General features: G+C 47.1%; 1 protein-coding gene across 1 annotated transcript; it reads left to right on the top strand.

The window, feature by feature from the left end:
- Window positions 1-3,865: 3,865 nt before the first annotated feature.
- Window positions 3,866-14,389, top strand: LOC147736691 (olfactory receptor 6B9-like). Its single transcript, XM_086952669.1, has 2 exons — window positions 3,866-4,776; window positions 14,134-14,389. Exons 1-2 carry the CDS (start codon window positions 3,872-3,874, stop codon window positions 14,387-14,389), a joined length of 1,161 nt encoding a protein of 386 aa, XP_086808795.1. The 5' UTR covers window positions 3,866-3,871.
- The last annotated feature ends 5,583 nt before the right edge of the window (window positions 14,390-19,972 follow it).

Raw genomic sequence — 19,972 nt, forward strand, 5'->3', positions numbered from 1 at the left:
CGGAATTCCGAAAATTCGGAGGTTCCCCCTCCGGTTCCTATCCTCCAACTCAGACAGTCTTCTCGTGGTTTGATCTGAGACTAAAGACAATCGTTTGAGTTCTCCGCATGTTGTAGTTTGCGCATCCTCTATTTGGCTAATTCTTGACTCGGCTTCAGCCAACCGTATGTTTGTGTCTCTTATGTCCTGTCTGATGGCTACGACCTCGTCCCTGGTTGATCTTGCTAGGTCTCTCACCTCGTCTAATCTGCTCAGTATCATATCAATTGCGTCGCCTTTTTCCTGTCTGCCTTTAAGAGGACTTGATTGTTCAGCCTTGAGTCGCTTGAGACTCTTCGAGTGTTCCTTGTCCCCCATGGTGCAGCTGAAGATGAGACCGACTGATTAGAAGATAGCACCGCCAGTTGTAATTAGTACGTTTTCCACAGCTAGTGTAATCACTACGTCTCCCTTTTAAGCCTCCCGTGTCAGTCACTGTTGGTTCAGACCCGATACCTTTCTTCGAATCAGGCTTCACTGTGCGATCAAACCCTCCTTTATCTAGACACTGCTGGCTGCACTGGTTGTATTAACGTGGTAGTAAGGAGTTTGAGGTATGTAGCTTGTATGCTTTTAGCTGCATTAGTAGTTATTCCCACTGTGCTTCTTACTGCTCTTTAGTGCCACAATGCATAATGGGGCCATTGCATAAACGGTTTCCACTGCACTCTAAGGACAGACCTGCGCTAGTTGGAAGGTGCGCCCGCCATTTTAAATGAGTGTGGCTGCCTCCTGAGGAGTGGATTGATTCTGAGCTCTCTGCAGAAGTCAGCCTGACTGAAACTTGCTTGGCTTTGAATCACATAAATACATTGCCACAATCCTGGTAAGAGACTGAGTGTTTCATTATTGTACAGTGTCTCTTGTGCGCTGTTTACAATTTCGGAGGAGTAGCGCCCGCCATTTTGTTTTACTCTCTGTCCTGGTTCAGGCTGCCGATATGTAAAAGGGGACAGGCTGTACTCACTGAACCAGGGTCGGTTTGCGAGGCGCTGTCTGGTGTCTCTTTGCGCGAGCACTTGATCTGCTTCTCCGTTTATTTCTCCGTCGGGGCTGCCAGGTCCGCCGAGAGCCGCCGAAGCTGCCGCCGTCGGTGCCGCCGAGACTCCACCCTCACTCTGCTTCGGCCGTGGTCACGGTGCCGGGTTCGTGTTAGGGCACTTCTAGAGGGTCATCACGCCCTCAAGTAGCCTCCATGTAAGCCCCTCACCTTCCGATCCACTTATTTGTTTATCTCAGGAGCTACCGATCGGATTAAGGGGTTCCAATCCCTTGCTTGGTGTTTCGCCACGGGAGGAGATACGCACTAGGCTGCCATCTTCCTCGGCGTCCAAGTCACGCCCCCCCTATGTGTCTAACCCTTAAAGGGAATAATCAATAACAGAAAAAAATGATAAAATGAATCTAATCACCATTAGAACGTACCTGAAACTGGGGACACACAGGTTCAGAAAAAACATACAGGAAGTTCTATGGCTTTGCCCTGCCTAAGGTAAGTTTGCACAGGAAGTGACTGTGTTGGCCATATTGGGGGTTGAAGCAATTTTTACCTGTATAGGTGGTGGCAGGTGGGAGGAGACTGTTGCTCAATATGGTTCTGATTGCAATAAAGAAAACTGAGGAGGAGGTAATATTCAGTGTTTAACTGAGAGAGTGAGTTACATTTGATGATTGTGTAATGGAATAGATATTCATTCAGTTGCAACTGAAGAAGAGGTCAACACCTGAGAAAGTAAGGCTGTAGAAATACATTTACTATTTAGCTCAATGATTAAACAGTTATTTGATGTGTACGTGGGAGCAAAAGGTGGTCCCTTGCAGGGGCGCAACTAGACCCAAACTTCAGGGGGTGGCTAACAATCCCAGCCAGGTCTGGCCCTAGTGGTGGTCGCATAATGTGCAACAGTCTTTTTTGGCGCCCTCCCCATTTCCTCCATCTCCATGAATTCTCCCACTGCCACTCACCAACAATGCACCTCAACTCTCTATAGCACCTTTCTGACAAAAATGTCATTTTTTTATAACACTACACGTAGTTTGCTCACACTCAGACTCAGTTCTGTGATTTGCCTGGTACATGTTCTTTGTAGCAGGCACATTAATCCTCTGTGCTGTGTAGGTGGCAGGAGTGCCCATTGAGTGCACGGTGAGCGATGCAAGTTTGTGAGGGCAGGGTAAGAGGAGGGACTGCCGAATGAGTGAGGCAACAATATGTACTTGGGTGCAGGTTTAAGTGCAGAGTGGAACACATAAATGCAAGGTTAGTTATGGGCTTGTTTGAGCGAGATTGCAGATTGAGCAGTGAGGGGGACAGGTGAGTGAAGTGTCACATGAGTGCATGGTGAGTAGTATGCTCATGTGACTGCAGGGTGAGATACAGGGCAAACATTGCAAGTGCATTGTGAGTGCAGAGTGATCACTGTGAGTGCAAGATGAGCGGAGTGCATGGTGATTAGTGTGAGTGCATTGTGATCTTTGTGAGTGCAGGGTGAACGTGAAAGTGAAGGGCGAGAATGAGGAGTGAGTTGTCTGAATGCGGGGTGCATTCCCAGACACTTTAAGTAAATCAGCATGTCACTGATGGTGGTGTAGGGTTTCAGATATAAGTTAAACTGTTGCTATTAAGGCATTAATCAGGGATGGAGGTTGAAGGAAATAAATAATGTCTGATCCTGCAACAAACCTCCAGTCTTGTGATTAGGGTTGCCAGCTCATTATTTTGATGTCCAAGACGGTATTAAAATAAGCAGTCACCTAAAGCTGTACTTTCAGCACTTATTTGTGCATACTTCAAACAGCAAATATGAATAGAAAGCCCTTTTAATTGTGTTCTAGGGATGCCTGAATGATCTGTGTTTGATAATTAAAAGGAACAAAGACAGAAAAGTCACATTAATAATGAATACATACTTTTTATGTATAACCCTATTTAGTGTCAAGATGAGGCCTTTAAAGGCTCTTTAAACATCACATGTCTGGCATTTTTCTTTTTGCCACCCTACGTTATATTCCTTTTCATGAAATGCATTTCACACTAAGGCAGTACATGTGAAATACAAATGTAAGGAATTGGCAGAGTGGGGCCCAGGTGGTACTGGAACCAGAAACAAAACTAAGCCTCAGTAAACAGTTTACAAAGGTATGTAAAAATGCAAGTGGTCTTCAAAGATCTGTGAAAAACCTGGGTGTGCCGGAGATAAGACTCCAGACACTGCCCAGCCGAGCCCAACGCAGCTCGAGCTGCAGGAGCCCGGGCTCAGACACACGACTGGGGGGGGGGGGTGGGGCTGAAGCCCATTTAGCCCTAAGGGCATTGCACACCTGGTCCCTTGTGTGCATTAGAACACAGGGACATTCAGTGTCTAATCTAGCCTGGTTACCCTCACGGGTGACAAGAAGCCTGTGCAAATCTACTGATTGATTGATTGATTGAATCGTGGAACAACAGATGCACTCAATCTTTATACGAGGCTTGGGAGGATTGGTTGTATGATGGAGGGAAAATGGAAGTGTGCAAGCAGTACATGAGGATAGATAGTGCACTAAGGACTTTGTCACTGACAAATTAAATATCACAAACATATATTTGTCAAATGGCATTTGTCATTGTTTACAGATCTGATATTGTCTCTAAACATTGCAAATGACGGTGACACATTCAATGAATCTTGACTAATAATCTTTCAAGAATACCTCAATGAACCATTGCTGTTGTCTTCCAACTTAGCAGAAAAGCATTGACAGTGTAAGCGAGGGTGCGGTTGAGGTAGGCGTGTGGTGTCTCATAGTGTGCATTTTATTTCTCCCCTCAGATAACACTCTTTCAGCCAGAATGAATAACACAACTATCAGTGTCTTCATCTTGCTAGGCTTCCCAAGCAGTTCAGAGGTTCAGGTCCTACTGTTTGCAGTTTTCCTGCTCATCTACATATCCGCGATCCTAGAAAACCTTGTGATCATCATGCTTCTGACTGTGGATGGTCACCTCCACACTCCAATGTACTTCTTCCTGGGAAATGTCTCCTTCCTGGAGGTCTGGTACACCTCCATTACTGTGCCCAAGATGCTGGCCAGCTTCCTGCTCAACAAAAGGTCCATCTCCTATGCTGCCTGCCTCACACAGCTGCATTTCTTCACCTTCCTGGGGGGCACAGAGTGCCTTCTCTTGGCAGTGATGGCATATGACCGCTACATAGCGATATGTCATCCACTGCGCTACATTGAAGTCATGAGCTGGCGTGCTTGCGTGCAGCTTGCATCCACAGCATGGGTTGTGGGATTTTTGACTCCAGTTCTGCCCATCCTCCTCTTGACCCGGCTAAGGTTCTGTGGCTCCAACATCATCAACCACTTCTTCTGTGACTTCTCACCGCTACTGCGACTGTCCTGCTCCGAGATATACATCAACGAGATTGCGGACTTTGCAGTTTCAGCAGTGATCCTGGTGAGCTCTCTACTTCTGATTGGAGGCTCCTATTCTCAAATTGTCCTGACGGTCTCAAGGATCCCATCGGCCCTTGGGAGGAGGAAGGCCTTCTCCACCTGTGTTTCCCATCTGACCGTAGTCTTCGTCTTCTACGGGAGTTTGAGCTTCATGTATATCCGGGTGACGTCTCTCCCATCATTTGATATGAACAAGGTGGTGGCAGTGTTTTATGCTGTGGTAGTCCCTTTCCTGAACCCAATGATCTACTGTCTGAGGAACAGGGAGGTGAAGCAAGCCCTGCAGAGGACGCTGTCCAGGATGGGATCCCGGCACAAGTCATTCTAGTCCTGTTCTGGAGTGGACCATCTGTTCCCTCAGGACGTTGATGCTCAAGTCAAGTGATTGTAGCTTTTCCTCAGGGCACCAGAGGTGGATGGGTCACAGGAATTTCAGACTATATTAAGTCCACACCAGATGCTTTTTCAACTTTTTTCAAATGTATTTGAAAATGTTACATACATGGGTTGCATGTCGCGGATCCAGCACAATGTAAAATGGTGAGTTTAATGTAAGCAGGAGGTGGATCAGTCTCCTGTAGTACTTACAACTCTTATGCATCAACAAACCAGACCGTTCAAATCTAACCAACATCCTGATGCAAAACAAACTCTGGCGAGCCCCCCAGCTTTCAACCTTCTGAGAGTAGAACTAACCTTAGACACAATGACTCATTTTATGGCCAAGCGAGGCAGTTCAGCAAGAAATCCTGCTGTTCTGCACTGCATCATAGAGAAAGGGAATGAACACACTCTATTTATCCCAATGAAGTTCATTCCTTTCCTTCCCTAGTGCTGATGCACAATAGGCTGCCTAGTGCCAACACATGCACCCTTGCAAAGTGGTGCAAGGGTCCCTCCATTGCAATTAGGATTGTTTTTGTGCAGATATTAGCACCTTCCTGAACAAAAACAATCCATATTCCTATGTGTGGTGCAAAATGCAGCTCACATAGAAAAGGGAAAACAGAGGAGACAGAAATAATTCTCCTAGTTACTCCTCACCTGGAAAGAAGTAGGTTTTTGGAACATTCCCAGGTCTACCACTTCTGGGAAATCTGGTAATTCCTTAAATTCCATTGATGTTGCATGTGAACACCCACGTAACATCCATGGAAATACCTCCCTGGTGCAGAGTAATGCAACAAAGGGATTTGTGCGTTGCACTACTCTAAATTCATGAAGCCACTAATTTTCCCGTGCATGGCTTCACAAATCTAATTTTTAAGTGTGTCTTTCTTGCACCACGTTGCATGGTACAAGAGTGATGCAAAAGGGCTCGTAAATCTGCACCACTGACTTTATAGAGATATTTTATAGGAGACACCTAATCTCATCGCCTTTTTGACCATCCCATGTTGTTTACACCCCAGCTAACCACATGGCTGCAGGGAGCAGAAGTGATAAGTTAGGTGTTAGGTCTGAGAGTGGCCTCAGTATTGATGTGAGCTGTGACTTGCCTCCAGCAGTGAGGGGAACCACAAAGATAAACTGGTTTCAGAGCAAAAGCATTAAGGGGCATAATATCAAGCAGGGCGTTAATATTAGCGTTGTTTTAGCGGCAGAAAACTACTGCTAAAGCGGCGATAATGGGCTTGATAATTTGGCCTTGTGAATACCAATAGAACCCCATGTTCTGGTGTTAACATGGGCTTCTATTGGAATTATCCAGGGCGTATGATCAAGCCCATTATCACCGCGTTAGCACAGTTTCCTGCCGCTAACACAGCAACAGTTTTAACGCCCTGCTCGATAATATGCCCCTGAGTTTTTACTCAGAGATCCTGCATGTGGTATGTTTGAACTAGTCAAATAGCAATACAGATTATAAATAAATAACTTCACAGGTTAGCAGCCGGCAGAACAGGGTAGTACTGAAGAAATATATTGTTACGTATATGCCAAACACTATAAAGTAAACAGAGAACTGTAACAGAAAAAAATTCTGTAAAAAGGGGTGGAGACAAGGAACCTCATGTAAGTGACACATGAGCCAGGATGTTGGCATTAGAGGTGACAACATTTAATGTTGAGGGAAGTGTCTATCCTCCTCCTGACTTAGCAATAACTGTCAACATGAAGACCTCTTCCTCAGAGCTCAGAATTTAAGGAATAAGAACGATTCGGCACTCTGTCATCTGGAGCTCTCTTCCACAGACTGAAATCTGAAATGGTACAACTCCACTATAGAATAACGGCAAAAATGTGAGAAGTGACAAAGTCTCTCGAGGCGGTTGAGCCGAATCTGGACACCTTTGAAGGAAGAACAGCAAACTAGCCCAGTTAGATGGTTGTGCGTGCTAAAAGGTTTTACTCTTGATTATAGAACCTTTTCTAGCAGTTGGAGGTCTTCAGCAGAGCCAGCCCGCAATCTGCGATTCAATCTTTGGACACTGTAAGAAAGCTGACCCTCTCCCACCCCCCCACCTGGGCATGTAGTTGCGAGTAGGGATTTCCAGTTTGCTTTAACTTTAATTTTTATATGTGTCATGTTACACTTTTCTGCCCCCCCCTCACCCCGTTGACTAATTTGTGTACAGATGTGGACCTACTTGCCCTCCCAGAAATTGCCATTTTGTGCCTTTCAAGGACCCCTGCCTTGTGGGAACATCACATGCTTTGTGCCTAGCACTCTGTTTTATCTTGCACTGTGGTTTTTTTGTACAGTATTACTGTTTCACATATAGAACCTATTGTTCCCTGAACCTTCTTTCCCTTATACACTGTTTTGTTTTAATCTTCCAATAAAGAATTGTGAAAAAAAAAGAAAGCTGTCCCTCTGTCACATTAAACGTCCAATCCAAAAAGTTCTGAGTAGGCAAAAGCAAAGATGAAGGGTCTAAAGATGGTTGATTGTGCTGGCCAGAGTTGTTGAAAGACTGTCATGGCCTCTATTGAAAGAGCCACCAGTGCCAGGCCTCAACTTCACCCAGTATAACCTTCACTTCCTCCCGCCATTCACCAACTCATCGCCAACCAGCACCTATAAGCCCACGAGCTGCTAGTCTCACTCTGAGATCTAGTAACATGGAAGGGGGCACCTTACTGCTGATAGCAAGGGGGACCTGTGAAAACTGAGGAATACTGCTGTCCTTTTCAAATGGGTAGCAACAACCAAATGTTAGCACCAATTGTGTCAAGAAGTGGAAAACAATTAGGTGTTCATTTATGACATCCCTCCATCGCTTTTGCACCACATCAAGTGGTAGGTGTGTGACCCAGGGTTCACACAATGATTTATGAGGTGACGTAAAGCCACCCTGAGTGCCTCTGAGTGGCCTCATAAATCATGAGTAAGGCAATGCAGCGCTAATCTCTGCTTTGCCTTAAACTGAGCCTTGGTGGCGTTTCATGGTCCTTGCAGTGGGTATTCCCATGCAACGCACGTGGCATTTGACACCTGCCCCAGACTTACAAAGTGATGTAAACCCAGTGAAGTGCCAAATCGGTACTTCACTCGAGGTGAGGCACAACGAGGAGAAATAACGTAATTTCTCCCTGTTCTTTTCCCTCTTTCCATGCATGCTGTAATCTGTAGCACACATAGAAAAAGGGAAACTCCTTGTAGGATTGCCTTTATACAGGAAAGTGACCTTCCTGCACAAAAACAATCCTGCCGTCAATGGAAGGCACCCTTGCCCATGGTGCAATGGTGCCTAGATTGGTGCTAGCCTGCCGAAATGGAGCCAGTGCAGGTATTGCAGGGATTCTGCACATACACAGAACTATGCCCAGGAAAACAGGACCTCAGTGTATAGGAGTTGTACCTTCCTACCACCTTAGTACCCAAAATCCCAAAACCGAATAGCTATATTGTCTCTTTCGTTCTCCTACATAATCTCGAAGCTACAAATGATTAGACAACCCAGAACACAACACTCCGACTCCCTCAGGAATCTCGGTAGCAAGACATTCCCTTTTGCTCACTCACTCGCACTTGTCCACAATTAGGATTGTCAGAGTCACTGTATAGTTCAAAATGTTTATTTTAACTATTGTGCTCTATAATGCAGCATATGAGCCACTACCAGCAGTAAAATGCATAAACCTAACACAGTTTGCTTTGTTACAATACCATAGAATATGAAGGAGGATGTCATCATATACAGACAGTGGAAAAAGGACTATAAGGCCTAACCACCCTCCCCTTGGTAAGTTGAGGTGTATTATATAAAGGAAGATCTCTGGGCTTTGTCAGCAGACTCCATAACTTAGAGCCTAGATGGTAGCTGTATATCATAGGAACAGCATAGCTCTTCTCCACAGAAAGGTTTCCCTCCAAATGTGTGTGAACAACATGCAACCCCGTAATATCAAAGCACAAGCCCACCAGCAGTGTAGCTGTGTTTAGTATGTTTTGTCTAGGTGCTAGGGGCTGAACAGAACAGAATAATAAGGGGCAGGTTTATCGACATTGCACAGCGTGTTCAGAATTAACTCCAGGAACAGCAGAAAATGCAGAAAGCAGACAGTTCTCATGTGAAATGCACAAACAGAGTCTTGCATATTAAAGTCATGTAGTAATGTGCGCAAAAGCAGCATTATCGCAGCAGAGCTCATGCTAATCAATCAATCAATCAATCAGTGACACTTATAAAGCGCGCTACATACCCGTGGGGTCTCAAGGCGCTGGGGGGGGGGGAGCCGCTACTGCTCGAACAGCCAGGTCTTCAGCTTCTTCCTGAAGGAGAGGTGGTCTTGGGTCAGGCGCAGGTCGGTCGGGAGGGAGTTCCAGGTCTTGGCGGCCAGGTGGGAGAAGGACCTTCCTCCTGTAGTCGCTCTTCGGATGCGGGGGACGGCGGCGAGGGCGTGGTTGGCTGATCGGAGGTGGCGTTTGGGAGCGTAGAAGTTGACTCGGCTGTTGAGGTAGCTCGGGCCTTGGTCGTGTAGGGCTTTGTGTGCGTGGGTGAGGAGGCGGAAGGTGATTCTTTTGTTGACGGGGAGCCAGTGAAGGTCTCGCAGATGTCCGGAGATGTGGCTGGTTCGTGGGATGTCGAGGATGAGTCTGGCTGAGGCGTTCTGGATCCGCTGGAGTCTCTTCTGGAGCTTGGCGGTGGTCCCGGCGTAGAGGGCGTTGCCGTAGTCCAGTCGGCTGGTGACGAGGGCCTGGGTGACGGTCTTCCTGGTCTCGGTGGGGATCCACCAGAAGATCTTCCGTAGCATGCGTAGGATGTTGAAGCATGCCGAGGAGACGTTGTTGACTTGCCTGGTCATGGAGAGGGAGGAGTCCAGGATGAAGCCCAGGTTGCGTGCATGGTCTGTCGGTTTGGGTGCGGTGCCCAGGGCGGGAGGCCACCAGGAGTCGTCCCAGGCGGAGGGAGAGGAGCCCAGGATGAGGACCTCCGTCTTGTCCGAGTTCAGTTTCAGGCGGCTGGTCGTCATCCACTCGGCTACCTCTTTCATCCCTTCGTGCAGGTTGGCTCTGGCGGCGGCGGGGTCGTTGGTCAGGGAGAGGATCAGCTGGGTGTCGTCGGCGTAGGAGATTATGCTGAGGTTGTGTTTGCGTTCGATGGCCGCGAGGGGGCTCATGTAGACGTTGAAGAGGGTGGGGCTCAGAGATGATCCTTGGGGGACGCCGCAGATGACTTCGGTGGCCTCTGACTTGTACGGTGGTAGGCGGACTCTCTGTGTTCTCCCGTCGAGGAAGGAGGTGATCCACTCCAGCGCCTTGTCCTGGATTCCGACGTTGCTGAGGCGCCGTACTAGGGTGCGGTGGCACCCTAGTACTAGTAATATAACACTCTCCCCCTGGTAAGGTCTTAGTATATAGACAAAAGACTAAAACAGAGTTCAAAGTGAAGCAGAGTCCAGAAGCACTTGAAAAAAACAGATTGTGGGAAGAAAAAAAAGTTTGTTAAAAAATGTATACGAAAAATGTGGAAAATCCATAAAAGTACGTGAACTTAAGAGTGCAATTCATTCCAAAAGGCCATCCCTATCGTTAGTAGAAAAAAGGGAGGCCATACCATTAAGTATGTCGAAGGAACAGACATGCTCTTCGTACTGTGATGCTTTCAAGAGCATATCTGGACAACTTGCATGATATTAAATGTAACTTCGTTGTAGGAGGTTCTGCGTAGCCGCACAGATATTCCATTCAGCAAAGATCACATGTGCAGCGTCATGCTGCATTCCCAGAACAAGCCCACTCATGGACCTCTAAGAGACCCATTTACTGGTGAAAATCCAGGACTGTACATGAAGTACTGGAGAGGCATAAATCCAAAGCCAAATTGAAAGGGCACATCTGACAGTAGAACACGGGTTGCACACAGGTGAAGTAGGGAAAGCGAAATGTCAACCCATAACTCACGCTATGTTTCGCTAATGACAAGCATCAAAAATGTTGCTGCATTCAGCCACGATACAGTTGCAATTGGCCTGGTCTGTGGATTAAAGAAGAAGAGAAAGTCTTGGAGCCTGTCTTTTCACCCGTCCCATTATTCTAATTGAGCACTCAAATTTTCACTTTATTCCTGAGGAAGTGCCAACCGATTCCTCTGGAACAATTGGGCACAAAACATGTCGACCCCACTTCAGAGACGGCCTGGTCTGAGGATTACCACAAGATGAGCAGCCATTGCGTAGCAGAAAAAAAAGGATCAGTATTCCACCTACAAGCGCCAGTAACCAGGGAAACCCTTCAAAGACACTGGAAAAGATAGAAGGAATAAAAGCTGGTATTACTCCAAATATCGTCTTAAAAGTAGTCACAAGGTCGGATCCCACATGCCTAAAAAATGAGCAAGGCATTTGGTGTCAGAGGCATTAAATATTTGATGTATAAGCTCTCCAAAGTGAAGTGGAAGGTTAGTGTTCAGTAGCAACTGAATTTCGCTAGATGTCCTAGCCACCTGCAACTTGAACGTCTCTCGAGCTGAAGTGAGGACACTTTCTGTTGGAACAATAGCACTTTAAGCCTGCTCAATTCGTTGATATCTGTTTTCAAAGTAGGAATGGAAGGCCAAACTGAACTATCTACTTTCCAATGCGGGGGTGGAAAAAGCACAATGCTACAATAAGTAACCATTGTGTAACTGTTACTAAATATGGGCTCCCTGCCCGTAAACCACAGCAGTCATGGTTATTCAGAATAAGTTAACTGCCATTTGTAAGCAATGTAAAAGCAGGAATTATTGATGGGACAGGAGTTCCTTTAAATAAACAAGCAAGATTAGGAGCAGATACATTACAAGCACCGTGCAACTTAACATGTTTGCAAACAAGGGAATGTCCTACTGTAGAATCGGAGTCCCACATGTTAGGAAAATGACCTTCTCGTCCCGCTGACATCTGTAAGTGAAAGGAAGGGACCATACCTCATGGAGAAACAAACTACAGTTCGGAAAATGTTGCATACATGATTTAAATTGAAACAACGAGATATGACCCCATGAATTAATCAAACAGTCGAGTCAGTCTCCGCCAGAGAGAATGGCTAGGGCTCCAACTGTTCAATGTGTAATAGCGTGTGTATAGCATCTTTAATAGACATAAATCACTGTTTATCAGTCAAATTAAAAGGTAGCATTTAAATAATCCCATGGAATTTTTCCCATTTTGAGAGTCTGTAACATCCATGCAAACTGCATTACTGATCTCGATTGATTTTGACAGTGATACAACACAGATACATAATTCTGAACAATATCAATAACAGATGAAAAAATATTATCCAGGGTGTAAATGCTTGAAGACAGTGTACTAATGCTATTGTCAACCACAGCAAGAACTTTTTCTAATTTTGCCTGATCTATTGTGACCAGTAAGCAGTGACGAGTGACAAGTGACGAGCAGGCGAGCAGGCGAGGCGAGGCGAGAGCAGCTCGCGAGGCGAGAGAGCAGCTGGAGCAGGCGAGGCAAAGTGGCTGCTTGCCGCTGCTGTTGCCTGGGAGCTCACTAACGGAACATCGGGCTTCCCTCACGGCCCGGGACCCCTCAGCCCGGAACCCACAGCAATTGCTGAAAACGCACTGCACCGCCCACCCATCCGCCCGCCCGGCAGAAAGGAGGAACTAAGGAGGACGAAAGTGAGTTTGCGAACACAGGCAACTCACCAACGAGAACGGGGCACAGCGAACAGCATAAGGACCAAGGTATTGGGGGGTGGCGAGACGCGAGTGCGGCTGCCGATAGAGGTGGCCGCGAAGTAAGAGCCCGGGGTGCCGACTGACAGGCAGTCTGACCAGGTTCGATTGACCAGCGGTCCCCTCGCAGCCAGCCAGCCAGCCAGCCTCCCCCTCCACCCACTCTACCTTTCACCAGCCGCAGTGGGGGGTGCTGCTTACAGCGCTTTCTTTGCCCACAAGCCCGAGCCTGATCTGGAGGCGACTTGGGACTGCTGAGGGTTCGAGCCCTGAACTTTGCACTGCACCACCACCCCGCGGTCCACGGGTGTCATCCGGACTTCGGCTGTCTGACGGAGGGCAACACCGAGGGACTGCGAGGCCACACTCCTCGATAGCCGGTGCCTCTTCCCCCAGTGTATACGACCCCTGTCAGGTGCCAGGTTAAAGGAGTAGGGGCTAGGTCTCAATTGCTCCTTCCTCCAATTAACAGCCTTCACCTCCACCTTCACCGCAGACAGCGTCGGACTCTGGGGGGGGACTCGGAGACTCGGAGAGCCGAGGGACAGGGAAAGAGCGGAAGAGGTAAAGCCTCTTCACGCAGAGGAAGCTTTGAGCTTAACCAGTGGCCTGGGGCCCACTAACGGCATGATTAAGGAAGGGCCAGGGCCTCTCCGGAACCAAAGCAAAAGCAAAAAGCAAAAGCAAAAACGGAAAACGGGAAGGGAAACAAGGAAAAGGACAAAACAAATCCAAGCTCCCCCACCGGCATGGAGCCGAATCTCTCCTTAAATGAGCAGGCACCTGGTGTGATTAACACCAAAACAAAAAAGGGATCACTAACTGCCTTGTTTCAAGAAACACCAACAAAAGAATCACAAATTGAAAAAAAGCTTCACCAACCCAAAATATACACAAAGTTCGCATTCTTAAAAGATGCGGGCTCAGCTATTTTCTCGAGCAACAAACACTTACATGGGTTGCAATCCCCACCGCTCCTTTCACCACTGAGGCAAACATGCTTATCACCACCATCGTGCGAAACGGTCACAAGCACCATGGCCCCAGAGAACTCCAAGGCCGACCTTTACCAATGTGGCACCCTTAAGTACAGGAACATAAGTGCAAGTACATCACTTGAGATCCTGGAGACATCAACAGCAAGAGGAAAGCACCCAGATTCAACTTCCAAACAGCAATCATCACCCATCCACTCAGCCGGCTGGGCTCTAGGCAGCGAGGGCAACGGCACACGGCCCCCACCGGTTGAGTCCAAATTCAACCCAAAACCTACTCTAGAACCAAAAGTAGTCGAAAACCCAGACAAATTGGAAAGCTGTTCAAGTAAAGAGGATCCTGGGGATGGCCTCTAGGCAATAACACCAACACACATACCAACACCGGCTATCCCCAGGGATAAACAATCTAACACAGAGCCGGGTTTACTATCCACAAGCCACAGCCACAGCACACCCATTAAGTTCCATCCAACAGCTGCAGGCTCTTCTTCACCTACAGACCTGGAAAACCTTGGCTTAGCATCAAGCTCCTCGGGCAGGGAGGCACCCAGTCTTCACAACTCCAGCCGGAAAGTTGAAGGCAGGGCAACAGTGTCCTCCCTTAATACACAAGAATGGGAAGATATGCTTGCAACTTACACACCAGATCTTAAAGACTCCCTCAAAGACCGCCTCTCCCTCAATCCACCTACCGCAGCCAACAACACCAACAACTCCACCACATCTCCAACGAGAAAGAGCGGGGTAAAGAACATAACACCGGAACTTGGATCTTACTACTAAACACAATTCAGCTAGCAGTAGACGCCCTGCAATACCAATCAAATAAAATGGAGCTACAACTTAATCTTCTTAACACACTGGCAGTCTTTACAGCCGGCATCAACGACAAGTTGGGCAACCTGAACAATCTGATACTGAGAGCACAGACAAACACCTACCTAAGTAACTGTAGCCAGGCAGTAGACAAACTAGCCACATTGCTTTCAATGCTCACTGACCTAATAGGCGATATAAAGAACCTACAAAGAGGCAACGCAATTAAAGAAACGGGCCCCTACAAATCTGAAGAGGGAGACACCAGTAGCAAAACACCAGGTACAAACTGAACCGTCCAGAAGGCCCCCGAAATGAGGAGCCAACCCAGTCGGGTTTGGAGTCCCCGAAAAAACTCAACGCCAAACAACAGCGCCAACAAAAATGATAAGGGCGCAAGCAAAAACCTAACACAGCCACAACAAAATTCTTCTTTGCCACAAACCAAACACGCTCGGTCAACACAAACAACGTCCATCCCACAGAAGGGGAAATTGATGTGCCCATCGGCCCAATCCAGCAGCAAAACTTAAACAGCATTCGGCTGAACCAAGAAGGACAAGGGCCTCAAGTTCAATTGGCAACAAACCCAACAGGACAAATAGATGTACACAGAACAGCGGCATCAATGACCAACTAGCTTATACAGCCCATCGGGACCATGAAAAACCAAGAGCCGGTCCCCGACTGCCAAGCGGCAGACTCACCATGGCTAAATGGGGAGCCCCCTTACCAAAGGGACATTCGTGACGAGTCCACCAACCAAGCCACACCAACAACAGCCACAAGCAAGAAATCACCTCTGTCAAACCCCAGGGAGGGGGCTAAGGAAAGAGGCACTGGCCTTACGCCAAGCCCAAACTATGAAGAACAAACTAGAGTCACAGTGACCACGACTATCCATTCTGCTCCTAGCCAAACTGACTACCCACAGGCAAAAGGGCCACTAGAGAAGCGAACTGCAACAAAGCAACTAACATCAACTAAAGTAACAAGACATACCTCCAACGTGCCAGGCGATAGCAAACACCTGGTAATTCACGAAGCTCAGTCTGGTCACGGAGCAGCAGTTCGAGCATATCAAACTTCAATGAAACAGCAGGCGGAAGGAAGCAATCAGCAATCAACTGAGATTCTGATCTTCTACCCGGAATACACATCACAAGGGCAGCAGGACCTGCTGAAACGAGGCAACACTCTCAAACTAATGGAATGCATCCCAAATCTAGGGGTGATAAGTACCAAGGACCTAATCTCTGTTGAATTCCTGCCTGTTCCAAACCCAAACAGTCAAGAGGCGACGAGGACAACCTGGTCCTCTAGTAATGTCGCAGACCTGATTGCAGCTGTAGCAGAGCAATTCAAGACCTGGGGCGTTAAGCTGGTCCCTCTACAAAGACCAGCCTATCCCTCGCCTCTCCTGAGGAGAACCAGCCCAGAATCAGAGACACACAAGGCAAACACCTTTAGTGTACTCAGGGGCGCCCTGGGATGCTCACCCAAAACAAGGGAAAATAGCCCCTGGCAGTGATCAACAGACAGGCCGATGGAGACAACAGGTTCCGAGTCAGCGCCGACAATGGGCAGGCGTACCCCAGCTTTAAAGGGCCATCTGACCCGTACCTTTACCACCACCAAGCTACATCGAGGTAGCACGCCAGATATGAACATACACAGCACCAGGGAACAGGCAGAAGCCAGCACAAAGGAGGCACTACACCAAAACCATGCACCAGCAAGAGAAACTTTGTCTCGAACAATCTTCATATGTCCTGAAGAGGTCTGACACCACCAACAAACCAGCAAAGACAAAAGAGGAAGGGCGCCATAGATAGGTATTTGCTCTTGGAATATAAATGGCCTATCCTCAAAAATGGACGACCCGGACTTTCTAAAGTCCATCTCCCTATTTGGTATAATAATGCTGCAAGAAACCTGGCTGACAAGCACAAAATACATCCCGGGCTTTGCCTGCTACACAACAGCAGCGGTCAGAAATATAAAAATATTTGGACACCAGTCAGTAGGCCTGGCTGCATATATATCTACCACAACAATAACTTTGGCTTTCCTAATGGATTCATCGACATCCTCAACCCTAACAGTAAAGATAAAGCTACAGCTTGGCAACAAGGAAGCAGAGTTATGCCTTGTCAACGCATATGTCCACCCCAAAACAGAGCTAAAGATTCAAACAAAATCTCGAACCAACTGGCGGAGTATGTCACTCAAATTGAAAATCCACTCGTTATCCTGACAGGGGACTTTCACCAAAACGTACTCGGCTCGTCATCAGAAGAGGAGGTTCTGGCTCTAATCACAACTTACAGTATACCAGCACAAAGTTCTCCTCTAAACAGGGGCAAGCGCCAAAACAACACCCTACTACAAGACCTAGAACACCAAAATCTTTGGGCACTAAATGGAAGATTTATGACGGATTCCCCTCCAGTAGAAACATTTTAATCACATTCTGCCACTTCCATCTTGGACTATACATTTATCAGCCTCGCATTATTTCCACATATCCTGGGGTTCAGAGTGGGGGACTAGGGCGAAAGCGACCATCGTCCTCAGGAATGCCATATAGCATCCAAGACGTCATTAGCAATCAGGCCAGATAAAACGCTGGGAGAGATCTACTCAATCAATCGAAAAAGAATCAAATGTACCCCAACCAACATAACCACTTTGGCCGAAACTGCCCTTCAAAGGTACAACATTCAAAAACCAAACGCAGCCGGGCACATCTCTCATTGGATGCAATACACAGAATCACTGCTAAATGATCTGGCTACTAAGACCGCCCCTAAAAGCAACTTCCACAAAGAGAGCAGCAAAACCAGCCTAAAGAAAGGACCAAGAGCACAACTAAGGTCACAAAAAAGAATTGTAAACCTGACCTTAAGAAAGTTAAGATCAGCGTCCCAAAACACACACCTACGAGCCATGCTGAAAAAACAAAGGGCAGAGCTCAACCATTTAAAATGGAAAATTAAAAAAGACGTGGAAAATGAGGCATGGGCAAAGCTACTACACAACATCAAAAGCAATAATAGCGCCCGCTTCTGGCAAACAATGAACAATATCCTACGTCCACAGTATAAGGACCTAGGATCTCACATTGTGGAAGAGTCATGGATTAACTACCTCAGTAGCCATTTCAATGACTCTCCTGGACTACAGAGCAAGCTCTCACAACGCCCATGCCAGTGCTACTCATTAAGAGAGTGCAAACCCAACCCAAAGTCACCTCAGTAACATCAGCTGCCCAGGATATAGCCCTAATCACAAAGCAGATCTGCAAGGGCAGGAAAGAAGGAGCCCCAGGCCCCAATAGTATTCCGCCAGCCCAGTTTAAGGAAAAAACACAGAATGGGCGTCCATCATGCAACCGCTATTTACGGAAATTAGACTCCTAAATAGAATCCCAGATTCTTGTAGAGGGTCGACAATCGTCCCCATACACAAAAAAGGCAATAAAATGGATCCTAACAATTACCGCCTAGTAGCCCTCATCGACAACGAGGCAAAATACTTTGCGGGATCCATTTTAGAGGAGATCCTGTCATGGGCTGACTCAAATCAGATCATACCACTGAACCAGACCCGCTTCCGTAAAAACACAGAAACAGCTACAAACATTCTGGCTATCTCTCTGATTATTGATGCAGCGAAAACAAAAAAATTGCCACTGCACCTGTGTTACATCGATTTCAGTGCAGTATTCGACAACATCGAGAGAGGCAGGCTTTGGGGGAAACTAGCACAATGGGGTATGCCGCAACCAATTCTAAACATATTGGAGCTTCTCCACTCTGATACCTGGGTGCAGGTGAAGCTAGGAAGCGACACCCATCTGTCATTCAAAGTTCCCACCACCAAAGGACTCAAACAAGGTTGCGTGCTCGCCCCGATACTGTTTAATCTGTACATGGCAGATCTACCAAGACTATTCAATACATGCAACTCCCACTCCCGGAGGTTGGGAGGAAAAACTCTAAGCAATGTACTATACGCGGATGGCGTCGTACTCCCCAGCCATACTCACACTGGCCTTCAGAAGTTACTGATCGAAATGCATAGCTATGCAATGCTAAACAACCTAAAAATAAACCTGAGTAAAACACGCACGATGTCAATCAACACCAGGAACAAACATCAGAAGTCCGGGTCCCTGGGCGGCCAAAAAATAGAGCCATCCAGCAAATACAAATACCTGAGAGTCTTTTTTGAAAGTGAAGGTTCATTTGACCAGCAGCTGCAGGAAACCAAAAGAAGAGGAGCTCTGATCGCCGTCACACTGAAAAAGTTAGCCAATCAACTGTCAGGACCAACTTTGACACCTTACTTGAAAGTCATTCAGGCTAAGCTACTCCCCTCTATTTCCTATGGCAGCGAGGCACTACAAGGAAGAGATTTCAGAAATTTGCAAGAGAGGTGCTGAAAAAAGCAAGAGGAGTGCACAAAGAACCAACAGATGTGTAGAAAGAGGCAAGAGAAGTTCAGAAAGAAGCAAGAACAGTGCCGAAAGAAGCAACAGAGGTGCAGAAAGAGGCAAGAGAACTGCAGAAAGAGCGAACAGGGGTGCAGAAAGAGGCAAGAGAGGTACACAAAGAGGGTAGAAGGGTGCTAAAAGAGGCTAGAAAGGTACAGAATAAAGCAAGAGAGGTGTAGAAAGAAGCACCAGGGTACAGAAAGAGTCAAGAGGGGTACAGAAAGAGGCATGAGAGGTGCAGAAATAACAAACAGAGGTACAAAAAGAGGCAAAAGAAGTGCAGAAAGAGGCAAATGAGGTTGAGACAGAAGGAACAGAGGTGCATAAAGAGGGAAGAGGGTGCAGAAAGACAAAAGAGGGTTGCAGAAGAAACAGGCCAAAGAAGTGTAGAAAGAGGCAAGAGAAGTGCTGAAAGAAGCAACAGAGGTGCAGAAAGAAGCAAGAGAAGTGACTAAACAGACAAGAGAGTTGTAGAAAGAAACAAGAAAGGTGCAGAAAAAAAGAAGAGAAGAGCAGAAAGAGGCAAGGCAGGTGTAGAAAGAGGTAGGAGAGGTGCAGGAAGAGGCAAGTGAGGTTGGCAGGTTCATCATATCTAGGGTAGGGACATGGATAGAAGAGGAGAGCATGCTTTCCCATTTCCAAGTGGGTTTCAGACAGAAGGTGGGCACGATAGACAAGTTATTCTGATTTTTCGCTGTATATTGGAAGACCGTGACCATCGGGAAAGGCAGCCTTTACCTGGCGTTTATAAATCTTAAGACGGCCTTCGACCTAGTGCAGCGTTTTAAATTATGGCAGGTATTGCAAGATATGGGTCTCCCCATTGCCCTTCTGGAATTCATTAAGAAATTACATGAGGGGAATTATGCAAAGATTAGATGGGGTAACCAGGGCCAGTTGACAGAGAGGGTGGCTGTGAACAGGGGAGTCCGCCAGGGTTGTGCGATGGAGCCTACTTTGTTCTCTCTCTTTGTTAACGGGGTGGTAGACCTTTTGAGGGAGGACGCAGCCGATTCCCCATCCCTGGCGGGGGAGAAAACACCTACCCTGCT

The sequence above is a fragment of the Lissotriton vulgaris genome, chromosome 1_2, assembly GCF_964263255.1.
Source record: "Lissotriton vulgaris chromosome 1_2, aLisVul1.2, whole genome shotgun sequence".
Lineage (NCBI taxonomy): Eukaryota > Metazoa > Chordata > Amphibia > Caudata > Salamandridae > Lissotriton > Lissotriton vulgaris.

Bases quoted from the DNA above. Each gene is read 5' to 3' on its own strand.
- LOC147736691 (XM_086952669.1), top strand. From the start codon at position 3,872: ATGAATAACACAACTATCAGTGTCTTCATCTTGCTAGGCTTCCCAAGC. The intron at 4,777-14,133 runs GTCCAGGATGGG...CTTAGCATCAAG, and splicing joins CAAGCCCTGCAGAGGACGCT to CTCCTCGGGCAGGGAGGCAC.